Source organism: Pagrus pagrus (assembly GCF_965226575.1).
Source record: "Pagrus pagrus genome assembly, chromosome: 18".
In the NCBI taxonomy this organism is placed as follows: Eukaryota; Metazoa; Chordata; class Actinopteri; order Spariformes; family Sparidae; genus Pagrus; species Pagrus pagrus.
Window position 1 is genome coordinate 27,171,764 of NC_140202.1, and position 21,591 is coordinate 27,193,354.

The 21,591-nt window shown below is 41.0% G+C and overlaps 2 protein-coding genes across 2 annotated transcripts; both read right to left on the reverse strand.

Annotated features, from left to right (window-relative positions):
• Nucleotides 1-2,411: 2,411 nt before the first annotated feature.
• LOC311273428 (uncharacterized protein) lies at nucleotides 2,412-4,647 on the reverse strand (the record flags this gene model as incomplete). The annotated part of the gene is made up of 2 exons (XM_084380504.1): nucleotides 2,412-3,606; nucleotides 4,476-4,647. The coding sequence occupies 2 exons, from the start codon at nucleotides 4,645-4,647 to the stop codon at nucleotides 2,741-2,743; spliced, it is 1,038 nt and encodes a 345-aa protein (XP_084236630.1). The 3' UTR covers nucleotides 2,412-2,740.
• Nucleotides 4,648-15,126: 10,479 nt separating this feature from the next.
• On the reverse strand, nucleotides 15,127-17,609 carry LOC311274087 (uncharacterized protein; the record flags this gene model as incomplete). Its single annotated transcript, XM_084381503.1, has 3 exons — nucleotides 15,127-15,235; nucleotides 16,375-16,564; nucleotides 17,438-17,609. The coding sequence occupies 3 exons, from the start codon at nucleotides 17,607-17,609 to the stop codon at nucleotides 15,127-15,129; spliced, it is 471 nt and encodes a 156-aa protein (XP_084237629.1).
• Nucleotides 17,610-21,591: the final 3,982 nt, after the last annotated feature.

The window sequence follows — 21,591 nt, forward strand, 5'->3', positions numbered from 1 at the left end:
CTCCTGGGGGGGGCACAATAAGCGTTTAAATTTAAAAACTTTAAAAATACCTACAAAATCAACAGTACATGCTACAGTTTTGAAACTTTCACCAAACTGTAGCCCCAATACTGCTGAAACTTTAGTCCACTTAAACTCATTACAAATTACGAAGTCCATCACTCAGTTTTTTTCAAAACCTGTAAAACTTATAAAACCTATCTCCTCCCACAATTTTTGCCCAATTGTCACCAAACTTGCTAGAGAGCATCTTCAGACCGTCCTCCACAAAACTTGTTTCTCGGATTTTTGATTTATCAAAAATTAAGCCTACAGTGCATCAAAATGTTTGACTGTAAACAGTACTGTAAACATATACTATCAAATTCTTGCTAAATACATTTTCAATCTTCCTGAAAAAAATTGAGAATATTTTGCAGTCATGGTTGATGGAGTTTGGCAAATATCAGAATTTTATCTCAAAAACTGAATTTTTGAGAACATTTTGAATTCTGCTCTCATGGGAACAACTGGAGTCAATGGAAGAGTGGCATTTTTAAACATCAAATTTTCTCTTATGAAGCAAAACACTTCAAGTTAAAAACAAATCACCAACATTTCCATGCTGTCAAGATGCAATTTATGTATTATCAGATTTTTGTTCAGGTAACAGAACTTCTGACATTTTGACCATTTTTGAAATCTGCCTTGACAACAGCTGCCCGGACAGTGACTCCCTGAGTCGACAAATGAAGCTACACAGCAGGCCCCACTTCCAGCCAATTAGCTCAGTGAGTTCGGAGCTGCTGCTTGGTGTCAGGGGTTGTGGGTTCAAGACCCAGCAAGGATGATGATGATGACAGATCGAAATGTCAGATGTTCTCAACATAAAACACAAGCCCATTGTCCTGACGGTGGCATCACAGCAAGCCTTTAAATTAAATAAAAACAAATAGCTTGGACTGGACCATGGACGAAAGCTCACCAAATTTTGCACAAAGGTCCAGTCTCATGCCAGATTACCTCAGCTGTAAACCCAAGCCAATAGTCCTGATGGTGGTGCTACAGCAAGCGTCTAAAGTTCAAACCTTTGAAAATTCATAACAAATCAACCATACTTGCTACAGCTTCAGAACTTTCATCAAACTGTAGCCTCAATGTTGAAGAAACTTTTGTACATTTAAACCTATTAAAAATTATGAAGTACATCACTCAGTTTTTTTTCAAAAACTGTAAAACTTCTTAAACCTATTTCCTCTCTCCTCCTTTGATTTATCAAAAATTGACCCTCAAAAACGGAATTTTTCACAGCATTTAAAATTTTTCCTTCATGGGAACAACTGGAGTCAATGCAATAATGACATAGCTAAACACCAGTTATTCACTTATGGAGCAAATCAATCATTTTTACCAACATCTCCATGCTGCAATATGTGTATTTTCAGATTTTTGTCTTGATAACTGAATTTTTTACAGTGGTTTCAGAGCGATAGATGACAGTCTTTGGTTCCAGAAGTTGTGGGTTCAATACTCAAGTGGTCCAAAATGAACATTGTTGTCAACTGTCTTGTCTTCCTATTCTCCTGTTTGTTGCTCAGAATTGCCTAAATTTGCCAAAAATAGCCCGGACCCGACCCATTGCTGCGCAGCAGCTATAATTAAAATAAGAAACTTCTCCTCACCTATCCTGTGTAACTTTACTTGGGGTTTCCAGCAGATATCCAGCATGACGCGCTGCCGGTCGATCTCTTCCTCGTACTGGACGATAGTTGTTTTAAAAACTCGGAATATTTCTTCAGCAGCAGCAGTTAGTCGCTCGTTGACAAACTCTCTCAAAGTCTCAACTGAATTCATTGTTCTTTAATTACTAATTCAATAACGAGCTGCGCTGTGACTCAGTACCGTCTTCCACTTCGTTCATCACACACAGGCAGCTAATGCTACTAGCTGCTGCTATTTACTTCTGCTGGGTGTCACGCTGTTAAGCTCCGACAGGGGAAGTGCGGAGGCTTTTAGTTCCGCTTCAGACTCGACACGTTTTATTCAGAACCTGTTTAAAACATATCTGACTACACTTTTAAACCTGAATAAATCATTTGGACAAAAATGTTGCCCAGTTGCGAAGCAAACTCCAAAATACTTTTATACATTTATTTATATTAATTTAATTAATTATATTTAACACCACTTTTATACTGTTTTTACACAGTGTGTTTACACTATGTCTGTTGTACTCCTTGTATTAAGGTGTAGATCTACTCTGCTTAATTCCACAAAGAAATGTGCCACTCTTTTCTAAACTGCTACTTTCAACTAACAGCTTATTTTTCGGTTACTTACATGGAAGCTACTGGAAAAACTACAAGTATTTAACATATAAATGTTTGTAGAAAATAATGACAGGAGGAGCGATAATAAGTGGGACAAATAGGACCGATTAGCTCGACTTTTTAATCATCATTTTCACAAATATGGGCAAATCAGCATGAAGATATTGACACATAAACATAGTGACATTTTCTCAAGGGGAAACTGTACACATTCAGCTTTCAGCTCATCATTTCTCCTGTGTATATTGAGCCTCTGAGGATTTTTTCATGTATATAATTTCAAGTTAAAGTTCTGCAATTGTGCATGAAACACTTGAACTGAATCACTTCCAACATGTTTTGCAAATACAAAGCTACTCGCCTGTACATGTCCTCAAATGTCTCTTCAAAGCAGACTGATCAGAGAAACTTTTCCTCCGGTTCTTGTGAAATTATGGCTTCTCACCTATGTGGGTTCTCATGTGGACTGTTAAGTTTGCACTTTGACTGAAAGCTTTTCCACATGTTTTGCAAGTATACGGCTTCTCACCAGTGTGGATTCTCATGTGACCTTTTAATTTACTGTTTTGCTTGAAAGTCTTTCCACATGTTTTGCAAGGGTACGGCTTCTCACCTGTGTGGGTTCTCATGTGGTCTGTTATGGACGTACTTCGGGTGAAAGTCTTCCCACATACTTGGCAAGAATAAGGCTTCTCACCAGTGTGGATTCTCATGTGGACTGTTAAGGACGTACTTTTGCTGAAAGCTTTCCCACATGTTTGGCAAGAATAAGGCTTCTCACCTGTGTGGGTTCTTAGGTGTGTATTCAATAGGGACTTGAACTTAAAAGCCTTTCCACATGTGTCACATATGAAAGACTTTTTACCTGGGTGAGTGTGATGGTGAATGTCTGATGAGGTAGAGTTTTTTGAATCATCACTGTGACTTTTGCTTCCGTGATGTCTTTTCTTTTGTTTTGGCTCTCCATCTCCAGCTGATCCTGAATCTCCATGTTTTCCTCCTTTCTGATCTTGGCTCTCAGCTACATGAGAGTTGTTAAAGAGGAGCTGGTGGTCACTTTTTGGTTCTGCTTCACTGTGGTCACTTTCCTCATAAGTTGGGGTCAACATGACGGTATCCGTCTCAACCTTCAGTACAAGCTGCTCTCCCTCCCGACTGGTGCAGAGTTCCTCCTGTTCCTCTTTAATCTCTGGAGGCTCTGGGTCCTCTTGGTCCAGACTGGAGTTCCTCTCCTGGTTACAGACCTGCTGGTCAGCGAGAACCTCCTCCCCCTTACAGACATGTTGCTGTGGGAGCTCTGGAGGGACAGAGAACAAAAGGCAGAGATTATTTAATCAACCAATCAACCTTTATTTGTAGTAACTTGTATTATGTAAACCTGAGCACATTTCAATTCATCCTCAAATATGCATGTTCTTCTTCAGGAACAGCAACTGAACAGCATGCTCAGAGGTGAGTGCACTTCTCTGAGTGGTGATTAGCACCGGGATGAGTCTCCTGCATCCCTCTTGTTTGTAGTATGTAGGAATGTGTTTCCCACTCGTTGTCAATAAAATGTACAGTCCTTGCTTCACGTAGGACTCTGTGGCCCGTGAAGTCCATCCATCGCAGGTGAGCACAATTCTCTCTGCAGACTGGAGCGATCCTCCACCTTTCCTCTCGTCTCATCATAAAGAGCTGGAATAGCTTTTTCTGTGAAATATTTTCTGCTCTGTATTTCATACCTTGGTTCCAGTGTTTGTACCATCTGACAAAAAACATCATTTTCCTTGTTATTAATATTCTGAATGTAAAATCTATATTTTTCCCAATAGTTTCAACTGACCAACTGACTCAAAATCAATGCCGACATGTCTTCATAATAGGTTCAATGAGACACACCTCTTTCTGTTGAGTTTTAGTGCTCCTCGTAGTTTTCTGAACGTTTTGTGTGTAAAATCAGCATTTTTTGAGTGGAGTTTCGCTGCGGTCTCCTATAGAACGGAGCCCAGCCGTGCAGCGGGCACTCAGAACCTCCGGAGTCCCGGAGTGGAATCAACCAAACGAGGGAAACACTCGTATGTTCGCTCCATGTGGTGAAACGTGGCTGCGATGCATATCTCCCCCTCTATGGCCACTCCAGGGCTCTGAACATTAGTGTTATTAAAATAAGAAACTTCTCCTCACCTATCCTGTGTAACTTTACTTGGGGTTTCCAGCAGATATCCAGCATGACGCGCTGCCGGTCGATCTCTTCCTCGTACTGGACGATAGTTGTTTTAAAAACTCGGAATATTTCTTCAGCAGCAGCAGTTAGTCGCTCGTTGACAAACTCTCTCAAAGTCTCAACTGAGCTCATTGTTCTTTAATTACTAATTCAATAACGAGCTGCGCTGTGACTCAGTACCGTCTTCCACTTCGTTCATTACACACAGGCAGCTAATGCTACTAGCTGCTGCTGTTTACTTCTGCTGGGTGTCACGCTGTTAAGCTCCGACAGGGGAAGTGCGGAGGCTTTTAGTTCCGCTTCAGACTCAACACGTTTTATTCAGAACTTGTTTAAAACATATCTGACTACACTTTTAAACCTGAATAAATAATTTGGACAAAATACTTTCATAACTTTATTTATATTATTTTAATTAACTTTATTTAACACCACTTTTATACTGTTATTACACACTGTGTTTACACTATGTCTGTTGTACTCCTTGTATTAAGGTGTAGATCTACTCTGCTTAATTCCACAATGAAACGTGCCACTCTTTTCTAAACTGCTACTTTCAACTAACAGCTTACTTTTTGGTTACTTACATGGAAGCTACTGGAAAAACTACAAGTATTTAACATATAAATGTTTATAGAAAAGCATGACACAAGGAGCGATAATAGGTGGGACACGAGACCGATTAGCTTGACTTTTTAATCATCATTTTCACAAATATGGGAAAGTCAGCATAAAGATATTGACACATATATTGTGACAACTTCTCAAGTGGAAATTGTACACATTCAGCTTTCAGCTCATCATTTCTCCTGTGTATACTGAACCTCTGAGGATTTTTCAAGTATATAATTTCAAATTACAGTTCTGCAATTATGCATGAAACACTAGAACTGAATCACCTCCAACATATTTCGCAAATACAAAGCTACTCGCCTGTACGTGTCCTCAAATGTCTCTTCAAAGCAGACTGATCAGAGAAACTTTTCCCCCAGGTCTTGCAAAATTATGGATTCTCACCTGTGTGGATTCTCATGTGGACTGTTAAGTGAGAACTTCGCTTGAAAGCTTTCCCACATGTTGTGCAAGAATACGGTTTCTCACCTGTGTGGGTACTCATGTGGACTTTTAAGTGAGCACATTGGCTGAAAGCTTTTCCACATGTTTTGCAAGAATAAGGCTTCTCACCTGTGTGGATTCTCATGTGCCGATTCAATTCAACACAAGTCATGAAAGCTTTCCCACATGTTTTGCAAGAATACGGTTTCTCACCTGTGTGGGTTCTCATGTGGACTGTTAAGTGAGCACTTCGGTTGAAAGCTTTCCCACATGTTTTGCAAGAATACGGTTTCTCACCTGTGTGGATTCTCATGTGGCCTGTTAAGTAAGCATTTCGAGTGAAAGCTTTCCCACATGTTTGGCAAGAATAAGGCTTCTCACCTGTGTGGGTTCTTAGGTGTGCATTCAATAGGGACTTAAACTTAAAAGCCTTTCCACATGTGTCACATTTGAAAGACTTTTTACCTGGGTGAGTGTTGTGGTGAATGTCTGATGAGGTAGAGTTTTTTGCATTATCACTGTGTCTTTTGCTTCCGTGATGTCTTTTCTTTTGTTTTGGCTCTCCATCTCCAGCTGATCCTGAATCTCCATGTTTTCCTCCTTTCTGATCTTGGCTCTCAGCTACATGAGAGTTGTTAGAGAGGAGCTGGTGGTCACTTTTTGGTTCTGCTTCACTGTGGTCAATTTCCTCATGAGTTGGAGTCAACATGACGGTATCCGTCTCAACCTTCAGTACAAGCTGCTCTCCCTCCCAACTGGTGCAGAGTCCCTCCTGTTCCTCTTTAATCTCTGGAGGCTCTGGGTCCTCTTGGTCCAGACTGGAGTTCCTCTCCTGGTTACAGACCTGCTGGTCAGCGAGAGCCTCCTCCTCCTTACAGACATGTTGCTGTGGGAGCTCTGGAGGGACAGAGAACAAAAGGCAGAGATTATTTAATCAACCAATCAACCTTTATTTGTAGTAACTTGTATTATGTAAACCTGAGCATATTTCAATTCATCCTCAAATATGCATGTTCTTCTTCAGGAACAGCAACTGAACAGCATGCTCAGAGGTGAGTGCACTTCTCTGAGTGGTGATTAGCACCGGTATGAGTCTCCTGCATCCCTCTTGTTTGTAGCATGTAGGAGTGTGTTTCCCACTCTTTATCAATAAAATGGGCAGTCCTTGGTTCACGTAGGACTCTGTGGCCGCGAAGGGTTACGGTCTTTTCAATCGTCTCATCATAAAGAGCTGGAACATTTATGTTTACATTTACATTGGGGGCATTTAGCAGACACTTTTGTCCAAAGCGACTTACAATGAGAACATTTGTCTCAAGAAAGAAACCACAACATATCACTGTTGATAAAGTAAAAAAGACAGAAATTTTCTGCTCTGTATTACATACCTTGGTTCCAGTGTTTGTAGAATTTGGCAAAAAACAATATTTAACTTGTTAGTAATGTTTTGAATGTCAAATCTATATTTTTCCCTAGTAGTCTCCAGATCATCTGACCCACTGACTCAAAGTCAATGCCGACATGTCTTCATAATAGGTTTATTGAGACACACCTCTTTCTGTTGAGTTTTAGTGCTCCTCATAGTTTTCTGAACGTTTTGTGTGTAAAATCAGCATTTTTTGAGTGGAGTTTCGCGAGTGACGCCGAGATCGAAAAGTGGCCAAAGTTATGTCGATTGCTGCTCAGCGGCTTATACCGATGCCTAGAGCCTTATGCCGTTCCTCGGAGAGGTGTGCCGCTGTTAAGCCGCTGATATTCCACTGACACATGGCGGTGTGTGTCGCTACAGACTGTTGTGCTTCTGAGAGACTGTTGGATCGGTACCGCCCCCTGATGGATATGCAAATATAATGCCACTGGGCTGGTTTTACGACAAGTGCTGCCGTAAATGTATACATTGTTGTAGTCTTTTTTGACAATGCTAACTTAACACATTGCCGCAAATAAAGGAACGTAGGCTATGTGTTTCTTTTGGATATTATGTTGGTGGGATGTAGGCATATAGACAGTAATTACACGTGGGATTCTTGCGATATGATAGCAAAGTAATATGTCTAAATTTGGGTCTATAAACTACTTAAAGCTAATGAAAGCGATAGCCTTAGCTAACATGGCTACTGTTAGCCCAGCCACTGTAGCCAGTCTGACTAACTGATAGCAGAAACTTTGAGCCAACCAACTATAGTTAAAACATATCTCAATGCATAGTGAACATGATACATAATATGCCACAATGGTTAATGTTCGACGAAGTAGATTTTATACGAAGTAATGTATTCTTGTGTTCTCCTAGTAAAGCAAACCTGTCAGTTAGTATTGTTTAGTTGGCTCAAAGTTTCTGCTATCGATTAGTCAGACTGGCTTCGGTGGCTGGGCTAACACAGTAGCCATGTTAGCTAAGGCTATCTCTTTCATTAGCTTTAAGTAGTTTATAGGCCCAAATTTAGACATATTACTTTGCTATCATATCGCAAGAATTGTTGAGATTTAATAGTTTTTCACCTTTTTAGTCATATGCTACTTTACATGTTCACTTAATAATGTCCCCATATAGAGCTGTACTTATCCTGTTGATTGATGAGGTTGACAGAAGCATTGACCCCATGTTATGAAGGGTTAAGACATTGGAGAAACAAGCCAGGATAAGAGAGAGAACACAGCTGCCTTTATCTCTGTAAAATGTTGCCTGCTCATGCATATGACCTTGTGGTGAGCGTTATCTGTCTGTGGAATGATAGCAAAGTGAAACTTAGAAGAACTCAAGAGTAGTGCAGAAGCAGTGCAGGATGAGACAGGAAGAGACCAGGAAGAGGGAGGTTCTTTCCACAGGGCGATGTCTTCACGGATTGGAGAAATCGTGTTGCCAAGAGGCTGGGACCAGCCTGTGCACCAACGAAAGGAGAGTCAAGTCCAAACCACGACCTCCTCACCTTTTTTGACCAATGACAAATTATAACACTTCAACAGCAAAAATATAACTGTGATTGTAATGCGAATATCTGCATCCTTTTTCTGGGCGACGGGTTACAGGGTAACAGCAATCCGCTGACTGTGATTTGTTTAACAAAACATTTGTCCATGATCACGCTTGCTTAATGATACAATTCTAAATAAACAGTTAACAGGAACTCATTACTGTCTCTATGCCTACATCCCACCAACATAATATCCAAAAGACACACATAGCCTACGTTCCTTTATTTACGGCGATGTGTTAAGTAAGCATTGTCAAAAAAGACTACAACAATGTATACATTTCCCATCCAACAGTCTCTCAGAAGCAAACAGTCTGTAGCGACACACACCGTCATGTGTCGGTGGAATATCAGCGGCTTAACAGCGGCACACCACTCCGAGGAACGGCATAAGAGTCTGGGGATCGGTAAAAGCCGCTGAGCAGCAATCGACATAACTTTGGCCACTTTTCGATCTCGGCGCTACTGAGTTTCGCTGCGGTCTCCTATAGAACGGAGCCCAGCCGTGCAGCGGGCACTCAGAACCTCCGGAGTCCCGGAGTGGAATGAACCAAACGAGGGAAACACTCGTATGTTCGCTCCATGTGGTGAAACGTGGCTGCGATGCATATCTCCCCTCTATGGCCACTCCAGGGCTCTGAACATTAGTGTTATTAGGGTCCGGGCAGCTAAGCTGCCAGGAACCTATTGTATTCCTAGGAATTCTTTCTTTCTTGCTTTCTTTCTTTCTTTCTTTCTTCTTCTTCCGAGGAAGTCATACTTCCCATGGGCGAAAACTCACCAAACTTTACAGAAATGTCCGGCCCCATGCCAGATTTACTTAATTCCAAGGACATGTCAATATTCCTCCTGGGGGGGGCACAATAAGCGTTTAAATTTAAAAACTTTAAAAATACCTACAAAATCAACAGTACATGCTACAGTTTTGAAACTTTCACCAAACTGTAGCCCCAATACTGCTGAAACTTTAGTCCACTTAAACTCATTACAAATTACGAAGTCCATCACTCAGTTTTTTTCAAAACCTGTAAAACTTATAAAACCTATCTCCTCCCACAATTTTTGCCCAATTGTCACCAAACTTGCTAGAGAGCATCTTCAGACCGTCCTCCACAAAACTTGTTTCTCGGATTTTTGATTTATCAAAAATTAAGCCTACAGTGCATCAAAATGTTTGACTGTAAACAGTACTGTAAACATATACTATCAAATTCTTGCTAAATACATTTTCAATCTTCCTGAAAAAAATTGAGAATATTTTGCAGTCATGGTTGATGGAGTTTGGCAAATATCAGAATTTTATCTCAAAAACTGAATTTTTGAGAACATTTTGAATTCTGCTCTCATGGGAACAGCTGGAGTCAATGGAAGAGTGGCATTTTTAAACATCAAATTTTCTCTTATGAAGCAAAACACTTCAAGTTAAAAACAAATCACCAACATTTCCATGCTGTCAAGATGCAATTTATGTATTATCAGATTTTTGTTCAGGTAACAGAACTTCTGACATTTTGACCATTTTTGAAATCTGCCTTGACAACAGCTGCCCGGACAGTGACTCCCTGAGTCGACAAATGAAGCTACACAGCAGGCCCCACTTCCAGCCAATTAGCTCAGTGAGTTCGGAGCTGCTGCTTGGTGTCAGGGGTTGTGGGTTCAAGACCCAGCAAGGATGATGATGATGACAGATCGAAATGTCAGATGTTCTCAACATAAAACACAAGCCCATTGTCCTGACGGTGGCATCACAGCAAGCCTTTAAATTAAATAAAAACAAATAGCTTGGACTGGACCATGGACGAAAGCTCACCAAATTTTGCACAAAGGTCCAGTCTCATGCCAGATTACCTCAGCTGTAAACCCAAGCCAATAGTCCTGATGGTGGTGCTACAGCAAGCGTCTAAAGTTCAAACCTTTGAAAATTCATAACAAATCAACCATACTTGCTACAGCTTCAGAACTTTCATCAAACTGTAGCCTCAATGTTGAAGAAACTTTTGTACATTTAAACCTATTAAAAATTATGAAGTACATCACTCAGTTTTTTTTCAAAAACTGTAAAACTTCTTAAACCTATTTCCTCTCTCCTCCTTTGATTTATCAAAAATTGACCCTCAAAAACGGAATTTTTCACAGCATTTAAAATTTTTCCTTCATGGGAACAACTGGAGTCAATGCAATAATGACATAGCTAAACACCAGTTATTCACTTATGGAGCAAATCAATCATTTTTACCAACATCTCCATGCTGCAATATGTGTATTTTCAGATTTTTGTCTTGATAACTGAATTTTTTACAGTGGTTTCAGAGCGATAGATGACAGTCTTTGGTTCCAGAAGTTGTGGGTTCAATACTCAAGTGGTCCAAAATGAACATTGTTGTCAACTGTCTTGTCTTCCTATTCTCCTGTTTGTTGCTCAGAATTGCCTAAATTTGCCAAAAATAGCCCGGACCCGACCCATTGCTGCGCAGCAGCTATAATTAAAATAAGAAACTTCTCCTCACCTATCCTGTGTAACTTTACTTGGGGTTTCCAGCAGATATCCAGCATGACGCGCTGCCGGTCGATCTCTTCCTCGTACTGGACGATAGTTGTTTTAAAAACTCGGAATATTTCTTCAGCAGCAGCAGTTAGTCGCTCGTTGACAAACTCTCTCAAAGTCTCAACTGAACTCATTGTTCTTTAATTACTAATTCAATAACGAGCTGCGCTGTGACTCAGTACCGTCTTCCACCTCGTTCATCACACACAGGCAGCTAATGCTACTAGCTGCTGCTGTTTACTTCTGCTGGGTGTCACGCTGTTAAGCTCCGACAGGGGAAGTGCGGAGGCTTTTAGTTCCGCTTCAGACTCAACACGTTTTATTCAGAACCTGTTTAAAACATATCTGACTACACTTTTAAACCTGAATAAATCATTTGGACAAAAATGTTGCCCAGTTGCGAAGCAAACTCCAAAATACTTTTATACATTTATTTATATTAATTTAATTAATTATATTTAACACCACTTTTATACTGTTTTTACACAGTGTGTTTACACTTTGTTGTACTCCTTGTATTAAGGTGTAGATCTACTCTGCTTAATTCCACAAAGAAATGTGCCACTCTTTTCTAAACTGCTACTTTCAACTAACAGCTTATTTTTCGGTTACTTACATGGAAGCTACTGGAAAAACTACAAGTATTTAACATATAAATGTTTGTAGAAAATAATGACAGGAGGAGCGATAATAAGTGGGACAAATAGGACCGATTAGCTCGACTTTTTAATCATCATTTTCACAAATATGGGCAAATCAGCATGAAGATATTGACACATAAACATAGTGACATTTTCTCAAGGGGAAACTGTACACATTCAGCTTTCAGCTCATCATTTCTCCTGTGTATATTGAGCCTCTGAGGATTTTTTCATGTATATAATTTCAAGTTAAAGTTCTGCAATTGTGCATGAAACACTTGAACTGAATCACTTCCAACATGTTTTGCAAATACAAAGCTACTCGCCTGTACATGTCCTCAAATGTCTCTTCAAAGCAGACTGATCAGAGAAACTTTTCCTCCGGTTCTTGTGAAATTATGGCTTCTCACCTATGTGGGTTCTCATGTGGACTGTTAAGTTTGCACTTTGACTGAAAGCTTTTCCACATGTTTTGCAAGAATACGGTTTCTCACCTGTGTGGGTTCTCATGTGGACTGGTAAGGATGCACTTTGACTGAAAGCTTTTCCACATGTTTTGCAAGAATACGGTTTCTCACCTGTGTGGGTTCTCATGTGGACTGGTAAGGATGCACTTTGGCTGAAAGCTTTCCCACATGTTTTGCAAGAATAAGGCTTCTCACCAGTGTGGATTCTCATGTGACCTTTTAATTCACTGTTTTGCTTGAAAGTCTTTCCACATGTTTTGCAAGGGTACGGCTTCTCACCTGTGTGGGTTCTCATGTGGTCTGTTATGGACGTACTTCGGGTGAAAGTCTTCCCACATACTTGGCAAGAATAAGGCTTCTCACCAGTGTGGGTTCTCAAGTGGACTGTTATGGACGTACTTCGGGTGAAAGTCTTCCCACATACTTGGCAAGAATAAGGCTTCTCACCAGTGTGGATTCTCATGTGGACTGTTAAGGACGTACTTTTGCTGAAAGCTTTCCCACATGTTTGGCAAGAATAAGGCTTCTCACCTGTGTGGGTTCTTAGGTGTGTATTCAATAGGGACTTGAACTTAAAAGCCTTTCCACATGTGTCACATTTGAAAGACTTTTTACCTGGGTGAGTGTGATGGTGAATGTCTGATGAGGTAGAGTTTTTTGCATTATCACTGTGACTTTTGCTTCTGTGATGTCTTTTCTTTTGTTTTGGCTCTCCATCTCCAGCTGATCCTGAATCTCCATGTTTTCCTCCTTTCTGATCTTGGCTCTCAGCTACATGAGAGTTGTTAGAGAGGAGCTGGTGGTCACTTTTTGGTTCTGCTTCACTGTGGTCACTTTCCTCATGAGTTGGAGTCAACATGACGGTATCTGTCTCAACCTTCAGTACAAGCAGCTCTCCCTCCCGACGGGTGCAGAGTTCCTCCTGTTCCTCTTTAATCTCTGGAGGCTCTGGGTCCTCTTGGTCCAGACTGGAGTTCCTCTCCTGGTTACAGACCTGCTGGTCAGCGAGAACCTCCTCCTCCTTACAGACATGTTGCTGTGGGAGCTCTGGAGGGACAGAGAACAAAAGGCAGAGATTATTTAATAAACAAATCAACCTTTATTTGTAGTAACTTGTATCATGTAAACCTGAGCACATTTCAATTCATCCTCAAATATGCATGTTCTTCTTCAGGAACAGCAACTGAACAGCATGCTCAGAGGTAAGTGCACTTCTCTGAGTGGTGATTAGCACCGGTATGAGTCTCCTGCATCCCTCTTGTTTGTAGCATGTAGGAGTGTGTTTCCCACTCGTTATCAATAAAATGTACAGTCCTTGCTTCACGTAGGACTCTGTGGCCCGTGAAGTCCATCCATCGCAGGTGAGCACAATTCTCTCTGCAGACTGGAGCGATCCTCCACCTTTCCTCTCGTCTCATCATAAAGAGCTGGAATAGCTTTTTCTGTGAAATATTTTCTGCTCTGTATTTCATACCTTGGTTCCAGTGTATATACTAATTGACAAAAAACATAATTTTCCTCAATATGAATGTTTTGAATATAAAATCTACATTTTCCCAATAGTTTCCAGCTCATCTGACCCACTGACGCAATATCAATGCCGACATGTCTTCATAATAGGTTCAATGAGACACACCTCTTTCTGTTGAGTTTAAGTGCTCCTCCTAGTTTTCTGAACGTTTTGTGTGTAAAATCAGCATTTTTTGAGTGGAGTTTCGCTGCGGTCTCCTATAGAACGGAGCCCAGCCGTGCAGCGGGCACTCAGAACCTCCGGAGTCCCGGAGTGGAATCAACCAAACGAGGGAAACACTCGTATGTTCGCTCCATGTGGTGAAACGTGGCTGCGATGCATATCTCCCCCTCTATGGCCACTCCAGGGCTCTGAACATTAGTGTTATTAAAATAAGAAACTTCTCCTCACCTATCCTGTGTAACTTTACTTGGGGTTTCCAGCAGATATCCAGCATGACGCGCTGCCGGTCGATCTCTTCCTCGTACTGGACGATAGTTGTTTTAAAAACTCGGAATATTTCTTCAGCAGCAGCAGTTAGTCGCTCGTTGACAAACTCTCTCAAAGTCTCAACTGAACTCATTGTTCTTTAATTACTAATTCAATAACGAGCTGCGCTGTGACTCAGTACCGTCTTCCACTTCGTTCATTACACACAGGCAGCTAATGCTACTAGCTGCTGCTGTTTACTTCTGCTGGGTGTCACGCTGTTAAGCTCCGACAGGGGAAGTGCGGAGGCTTTTAGTTCCGCTTCAGACTCAACACGTTTTATTCAGAACTTGTTTAAAACATATCTGACTACACTTTTAAACGTCAATAAGTAATTGGGACAAAAAATGTCGTACAGTTGTGAAGCAAACTCCTTTCATTTTCCATTTCTTACATTTATTTGTATTAATTTAATTAACTATATTTTACACCACTTTTATACTGTTTTTACACACTGTGTTTACACTGTGTTTGTTGTACTCCTTGTATTGAGGTGTAGATCTACTCTGCTTAATTCCAAAAAGAAATGTGCCACTCTTTTCTAAACTGCTACTTTAAACTAACAGCTTACTTTTTGGTTACTTACATGGAAGCTACTGGAAAAACTACAAGTATTTAACATATAAATGTTTGGAGAAAAGAGTGACACGAGGAGCGATAATAAGTGGGACACATGACACCGATTAACTCGACTTTTTAATCATTATTTTCACAAATATGGGCAAATCAGCATGAAGATATTGACACAAACATATTGTGACATCGTCTCAAAGGGAAATTGTACACATTCAGCTTTCAACTCATCATTTCTCCTGTGTATATTGAGCCTCTGAGGATTTTTCAACTATGCATGAAACACTAGAACTGAATCACCTGCGCGAGGCTAACCATGTACCCACCCATGCCAACATTGGTCAAGACAACCTCCTCACTGGGCATACGGTTTGAAGTCCCTTTGCAGCTGGTATCCTGGACTTCCCCTGCACATCTCATCTACAGCGCTGCCACTTCGCGGCCTTGAACGCTCCTCCACTGTGCTGCAGCCGTGAGACGTTTTTTTAACTCTCAGTCTCCTCCTTGATGTGTTCCCCTGCCCTACTGACTGCATTTCTTTTAAAGATAATAATAAAAGTGTGGTATATATTTAGTTACATGATTTCACTCTTACATTTGTGGTTATATTTCACTCCAAGTTAACACAATTCAGTAGTTTAATCATCAATTCGATCAATGGTTGCATGTTCAATCAACTAGTGCAGAGAAATACATGTTTTAACCATTCATTTATGATTCATTTACATTTTGATTAGATTCTTTAACATCTCAGTACTTGTTACCAGTTGTCATTAACCACTAACTACTTACTTATGGTTATATGGTTATATTACACTACACTTCGCCACATGATATGCAAGTATATGGCTTCGCACCAGTGTGAGTTCTCCTTTGACATGTTATGGCACTGCTGTCCTTGAAAGTCTTCCCACATGTTTTGCAAGAATATGGTGTCTCACCTGTGTGGGTTCTCATGTGAACTGTTAAGTGAGCACGAACCCCGAAATCCATCCCACAAATTTCACAGGTAAAAGGCTTCTCACCTGTGTGGGTTCTCATGTGGACTGTTAAGTTTGCACTTTGGCTGAAAGCTTTTCCACATGTTTCGCAAGTATACGGCTTCTCACCAGTGTGGCTTCTAATGTGTACTGTTAAGGCTGAATTTAGTCTGAAAGCTTTTCCACATGTTTCGCAAGTATACGGTCTCTCACCTGTGTGGGTTCTCATGTGGACTCTTAAGTGAGTACTTCGGCTGAAAGCTTTTCCACATACTTGGCAAGAATGAGGCTTCTCACCTGTGTGGGTTTTTAGGTGTGCATTCAATAGGGGCTTAATCTTAAAAGCCTTTCCACATGTGTCACATATGAAAGACTTTTTACCTGGGTGAGTGTGATGGTGAATGTCTGATGAGGTAGAGTTTTTTGCATTATCACTGTGACTTTTGCTTCCGTGATGTCTTTTCTTTTGTTTTGGCTCTCCATCTCCAGCTGATCCTGAATCTCCATGTTTTCCTCCTTTCTGATCTTGGCTCTCAGCTACATGAGAGTTGTTAGAGAGGAGCTGGTGGTCACTTTTTGGTTCTGCTTCACTGTGGTCACTTTCCTCATGAGTTGGAGTCAACATGACGGTATCCGTCTCAACCTTCAGTACAAGCTGCTCTCCCTCCCGACTGGTGCAGAGTTGCTCCTGTTCCTCTTTAATCTCTGGAGGCTCTGGGTCCTCTTGGTCCAGACTGGAGTTCCTCTCCTGGTTACAGACCTGCTGGTCAGCGAGAACCTCCTCCTCCTTACAGACATGTTGCTGTGGGAGCTCTGGAGGGACAGAGAACAAAAGGCAGAGATTATTTAATCAACCAATCAACCTTTATTTGTAGTAACTTGTATTATGTAAACCTGAGCACATTTCAATTCATCCTCAAATATGCATGTTCTTCAGGAACAGCAACTGAACAGCATGCTCAGAGGTGAGTGCACTTCTCTGAGTGGTGATTAGCACCGGGATGAGTCTCCTGCATCCCTCTTGTTTGTCTTATGTAGGAGTGTGTTTCCCGCTCGTTATCAATAAAATGTACAGTCCTTGCTTCACGTAGGACTCTGTGGCCCGTGAAGTCCATCCATCGCAGGTGAGCACAATTCTCTCTGCAGACTGGAGCGATCCTCCACCTTTCCTCTTGTCTATTCATAAAGAGCTGGAATATCATCTTCTGTGAAATATATTCTGCTCTGTATTTTATACCTTGGTTCCAGTGTTTGTAGCATTTGGCAAAAAAACATCATTTTCCTTGTTATTAATATTTTGAATGTAAAATCTAAATTTCTCCGAATAGTTTCCAGCTCATCTGACCCACTGACTCAAAATCAATGCCGACATGTCTTCATAATAGGTTTAATGAGACACACCTCTTTCTGTTGAGTTTAAGTGCTCCTCGTAGTTTTCTGAACGTTTTGTGTGTAAAATCAGCATTTTTTGAGTGGAGTTTCGCTGCGGTCTCCTATAGAACGGAGCCCAGCCGTGCAGCGGGCACTCAGAACCTCCGGAGTCCCGGAGTGGAATGAACCAAACGAGGGAAACACTCGTATGTTCGCTCCATGTAGTGAAACGTGGCTGCGATGCATATCTCCCCCTCTATGGCCACTCCAGGGCTCTGAACATTAGCGTTATTAAAATAAGAAACTTCTCCTCACCTATCCTGTGTAACTTTACTTGGGGTTTCCAGCAGATATCCAGCATGACGCGCTGCCGGTCGATCTCTTCCTCGTACTGGACGATAGTTGTTTTAAAAACTCGGAATATTTCTTCAGCAGCAGCAGTTAGTCGCTCGTTGACAAACTCTCTCAAAGTCTCAACTGAACTCATTGTTCTTTAATTACTAATTCAATAACGAGCTGCGCTGTGACTCAGTACCGTCTTCCACTTCGTTCATCACACACAGGCAGCTAATGCTACTAGCTGCTGCTGTTTACTTCTGCTGGGTGTCACGCTGTTAAGCTCCGACAGGGGAAGTGCGGAGGCTTTTAGTTCCGCTTCAGACTCAACACGTTTTATTCAGAACTTGTTTAAAACATATCTGACTACACTTTTAAACGTCAATAAGTAATTTAAAGGTTTTGCAAGTATACGGCTTTTCACCTGTGTGGGTTCTTAGGTGTATATTCAATTAGGACTTAAACTTAAAAGCCTTTCCACATGTGTCACATTTGAAAGACTGTTTACCTGGGTGAGTGTTATGGTGAATGTCTGATGAGGTAGAGTTTTTTGCATTATCACTGTGACTTTTGCTTCCGTGATGTCTTTTCTGTTGTTTTGGCTCTCCATCTCCAGCTGATCCTGAATCCCCATGTTTTCCTCCTTTCTGATCTTGGCTCTCAGCTACATGAGAGTTGTTAGAGAGGAGCTGGTGGTCACTTTTTGGTTCTGCTTCACTGTGGTCACTTTCCTCATGAGTTGGAGTCAACATGACGGTATCTGTCTCAACCTTCAGTACAAGCAGCTCTCCCTCCCGACTGGTGCAGAGTTCCTCCTGTTCCTCTTTAATCTCTGGAGGCTCTGGGTCCTCTTGGTCCAGACTGGAGTTCCTCTCCTGGTTACAGACCTGCTGGTCAGCGAGAACCTCCTCCTCCTTACTGACATGTTGCTGTGGGAGATCTGGAGGGACAGAGAACAAAAGGCAGAGATTATTTAATCAACCAATCAACCTTTATTTGTAGTAATTTGTATTATGTAAACCTGAGTACATTTCAATTCATCCTCAAATATGCATGTTCTTCTTCAGGAACAGCAACTGAACAGCATGCTCAGAGGTGAGTGCACTTCTCTGAGTGGTGATTAGCACCGGTATGAGTCTCCTGCATCCCTCTTGTTTGTAGCATGTAGGAGTGTGTTTTTCGCTGGTTATCAATAAAATGTACAGTCCTTGCTTCACGTAGGACTCTGTGGCCGTGAAGTCCATCCATCGCAGGTGAGCACAATTCTCTCTGCAGACTGGAGCGATCCTCCACCTTTCCTCTTGTCTCATCATAAAGAGCTGGAATATCTTCTTCTGTGAAATATATTCTGCTCTGTATTTTATGACTTGGTTCCAGTGTTTGTAGCATTTGGCAAAAAACATCATTTTCCTTGTTATTAATATTTTGAATGTAAAATCTATATTTTTCCCAATAGTTTCAACTGACCAACTGACTCAAAATCAATGCCGACATGTCTTCATAATAGGTTCAATGAGACACACCTCTTTCTGTTGAGTTTTAGTGCTCCTCGTAGTTTTCTGAACATTTTGTGTGTAAAATCAGCATTTTTTGAGTGGAGTTTCGCTGCGGTCTCCTATAGAACGGAGCCCAGCCGTGCAGCGGGCACTCAGAACCTCCGGAGTCCCGGAGTGGAATGAACCAAACGAGGGAAACACTCGTATGTTCGCTCCATGTAGTGAAACGTGGCTGCGATGCATATCTCCCCTCTATGGCCACTCCAGGGCTCTGAACATTAGTGTTATTAAAATAAGAAACTTCTCCTCACCTATCCTGTGTAACTTTACTTGGGGTTTCCAGCAGATATCCAGCATGACGCGCTGCCGGTCGATCTCTTCCTCGTACTGGACGATAGTTGTTTTAAAAACTCGGAATATTTCTTCAGCAGCAGCAGTTAGTCGCTCGTTGACAAACTCTCTCAAAGTCTCAACTGAACTCATTGTTCTTTAATTACTAATTCAATAACGAGCTGCGCTGTGACTCAGTACCGTCTTCCACTTCGTTCATCACACACAGGCAGCTAATGCTACTAGCTGCTGCTGTTTACTTCTGCTGGGTGTCACGCTGTTAAGCTCCGACAGGGGAAGTGCGGAGGCTTTTAGTTCCGCTTCAGACTCAACACATTTTCATTCAGAACCTGTTTAAAACATATCTGACTACACTTTTAAACCTGAATAAATCATTTGGACAAAATACTTTCATAACTTTATTTATATTAATTTAATTCACTTTATTTAACATAACTTTTATACTGTTATTACACAGTGTGTTTACACTATGTTTCAGAGGTGGGAATTGTGGAGTCGTCGAGTCATCTCCATGCCATGTATTTGGTCTGTTCATGCACTAAACCAGCTGAGTCCAATCAGCACAGCTCTTCAGCCAGGAAGGTGAGCTAATTAGTGAATGCACCTGGTTCAGTGACTGAGCAGAACAAATACATGGCATGGAGATGACTTGATGACTCCACAATCCCCACCTCTGCTATGTTTGTTGTACTCCTTGTATTAAGGTGTAGATCTACTCTGCTTAATTCCACAAAGAAACGTGCCACTCTTTTCTAAACTGCTACTTTGAACTAACAGCTTACTTTTTGGTTACTTGCATGGAAGCTACTGGGTACGGAAGCGTATTTACGGAAGCGTATTGCATTCACTTGAGTAATTTTTTTTTTTGGTTTGTTTTTCGGGGTAATTATTTCTGTTCTTCGGAGTAATTTTTTTTTGGTCTGTTTTTCGGAGTAATTTTTTTTTTGGTCTGTTTTTCGGGGTAATTTTTTTTTGGTCTGTTTTTCGGAGTAATTTTTTTTTTCTGTTTTTCAGAGTAATTTTTTTCTGAGTTTAGAGAGCATTTGAAACAATAGACGCATTCATTCCTTTATTGAAAGCTCGATAATGGAGACAAACATGACCGACTTGTTTAATTGAATCAAGTTTTACTTTGATCTGGGTTTAAGACACTGGGCGATAGTCCTGTCTTTAAGTCATATAGATGGTATTACCATTAGTTTGTCAACTTTACGCAGGCACCTGAGGACGGCGACAGGTCGCCACTCCGAAGGTTCACTTTCATGTTTCGGAATGCCGGCCCTTTTTTGAAAAAAGATCGCCACTCCGAACCTGAAACCCTAACCTTAACCGTAACCCGGTCGGAATGGGGCTTTGCGGTTGTTCAGAAGGAAAGCCCATTCAGATCTGCAGTAATGTGTCTCCAGAATCAGTTGGACAGATATGGCAGTTTGGAGGTTCTCGCGGGAGTTCGAAGTATCGCGATAATTCAGAAAAAAAATTACTCCGAAAAACAGAAAAAAATTACCACGAAAAACAGAAAATAAATTACTCTGAAAAACAGGAAAAATAATTAGTCAGAAAAACAGAAAAAAGAAACAAACCAAAAAAAAATTACTCAGAAAAACAGACCAAAAAAAAATTACTCAGAAAAACAGACCAAAAAAAAAAAAATTACTCAGAAAAACAGACCAAAAAATAAATTACTCAAGTGAATGCAATACGCTTCCGTACGTATTGCATTCACTTGAGTAATTTATTTTTTGGTCTGTTTTTCTGAGTAATTTTTTTTTTGGTCTGTTTTTCTGAGTAATTTTTTTTTGGTTTGTTTCTTTTTTCTGTTTTTCTGACTAATTATTTTTCCTGTTTTTCAGAGTAATTTATTTTCTGTTTTGCGTGGTAATTTTTTTCTGTTTTTCGTGGTAATTTTTTCCCCTGAATTATCGCGATACTTCGAACTCCCGCGAGAACCTCCAAACTGCCATATCTGTCCAACTGATCTGGAGTAATTACTATGTACTATGTATATGTCTATACATTTCTAGCAGATCTGAATGGGTTTTCCTTCTGAACAACCGCAAAAGTCCTCATTCAGGGGGGGCGACCCCAATTCCGACGGACCGCCATTCCGACCAGGTTATGGTTAAGGTTAGGGTTTCAGGTTCGGAATGGCGATCTTTTTTCAAAAAAGGGCCGGCATTCCGAAACATGAAAGTGAACGTTCGGAATGGCGACTTGTCACCATCCTCAGGTGCCTGCATAAAGTTGACAAACTAATGGTAATACCATCTATATGATTTAAAGACA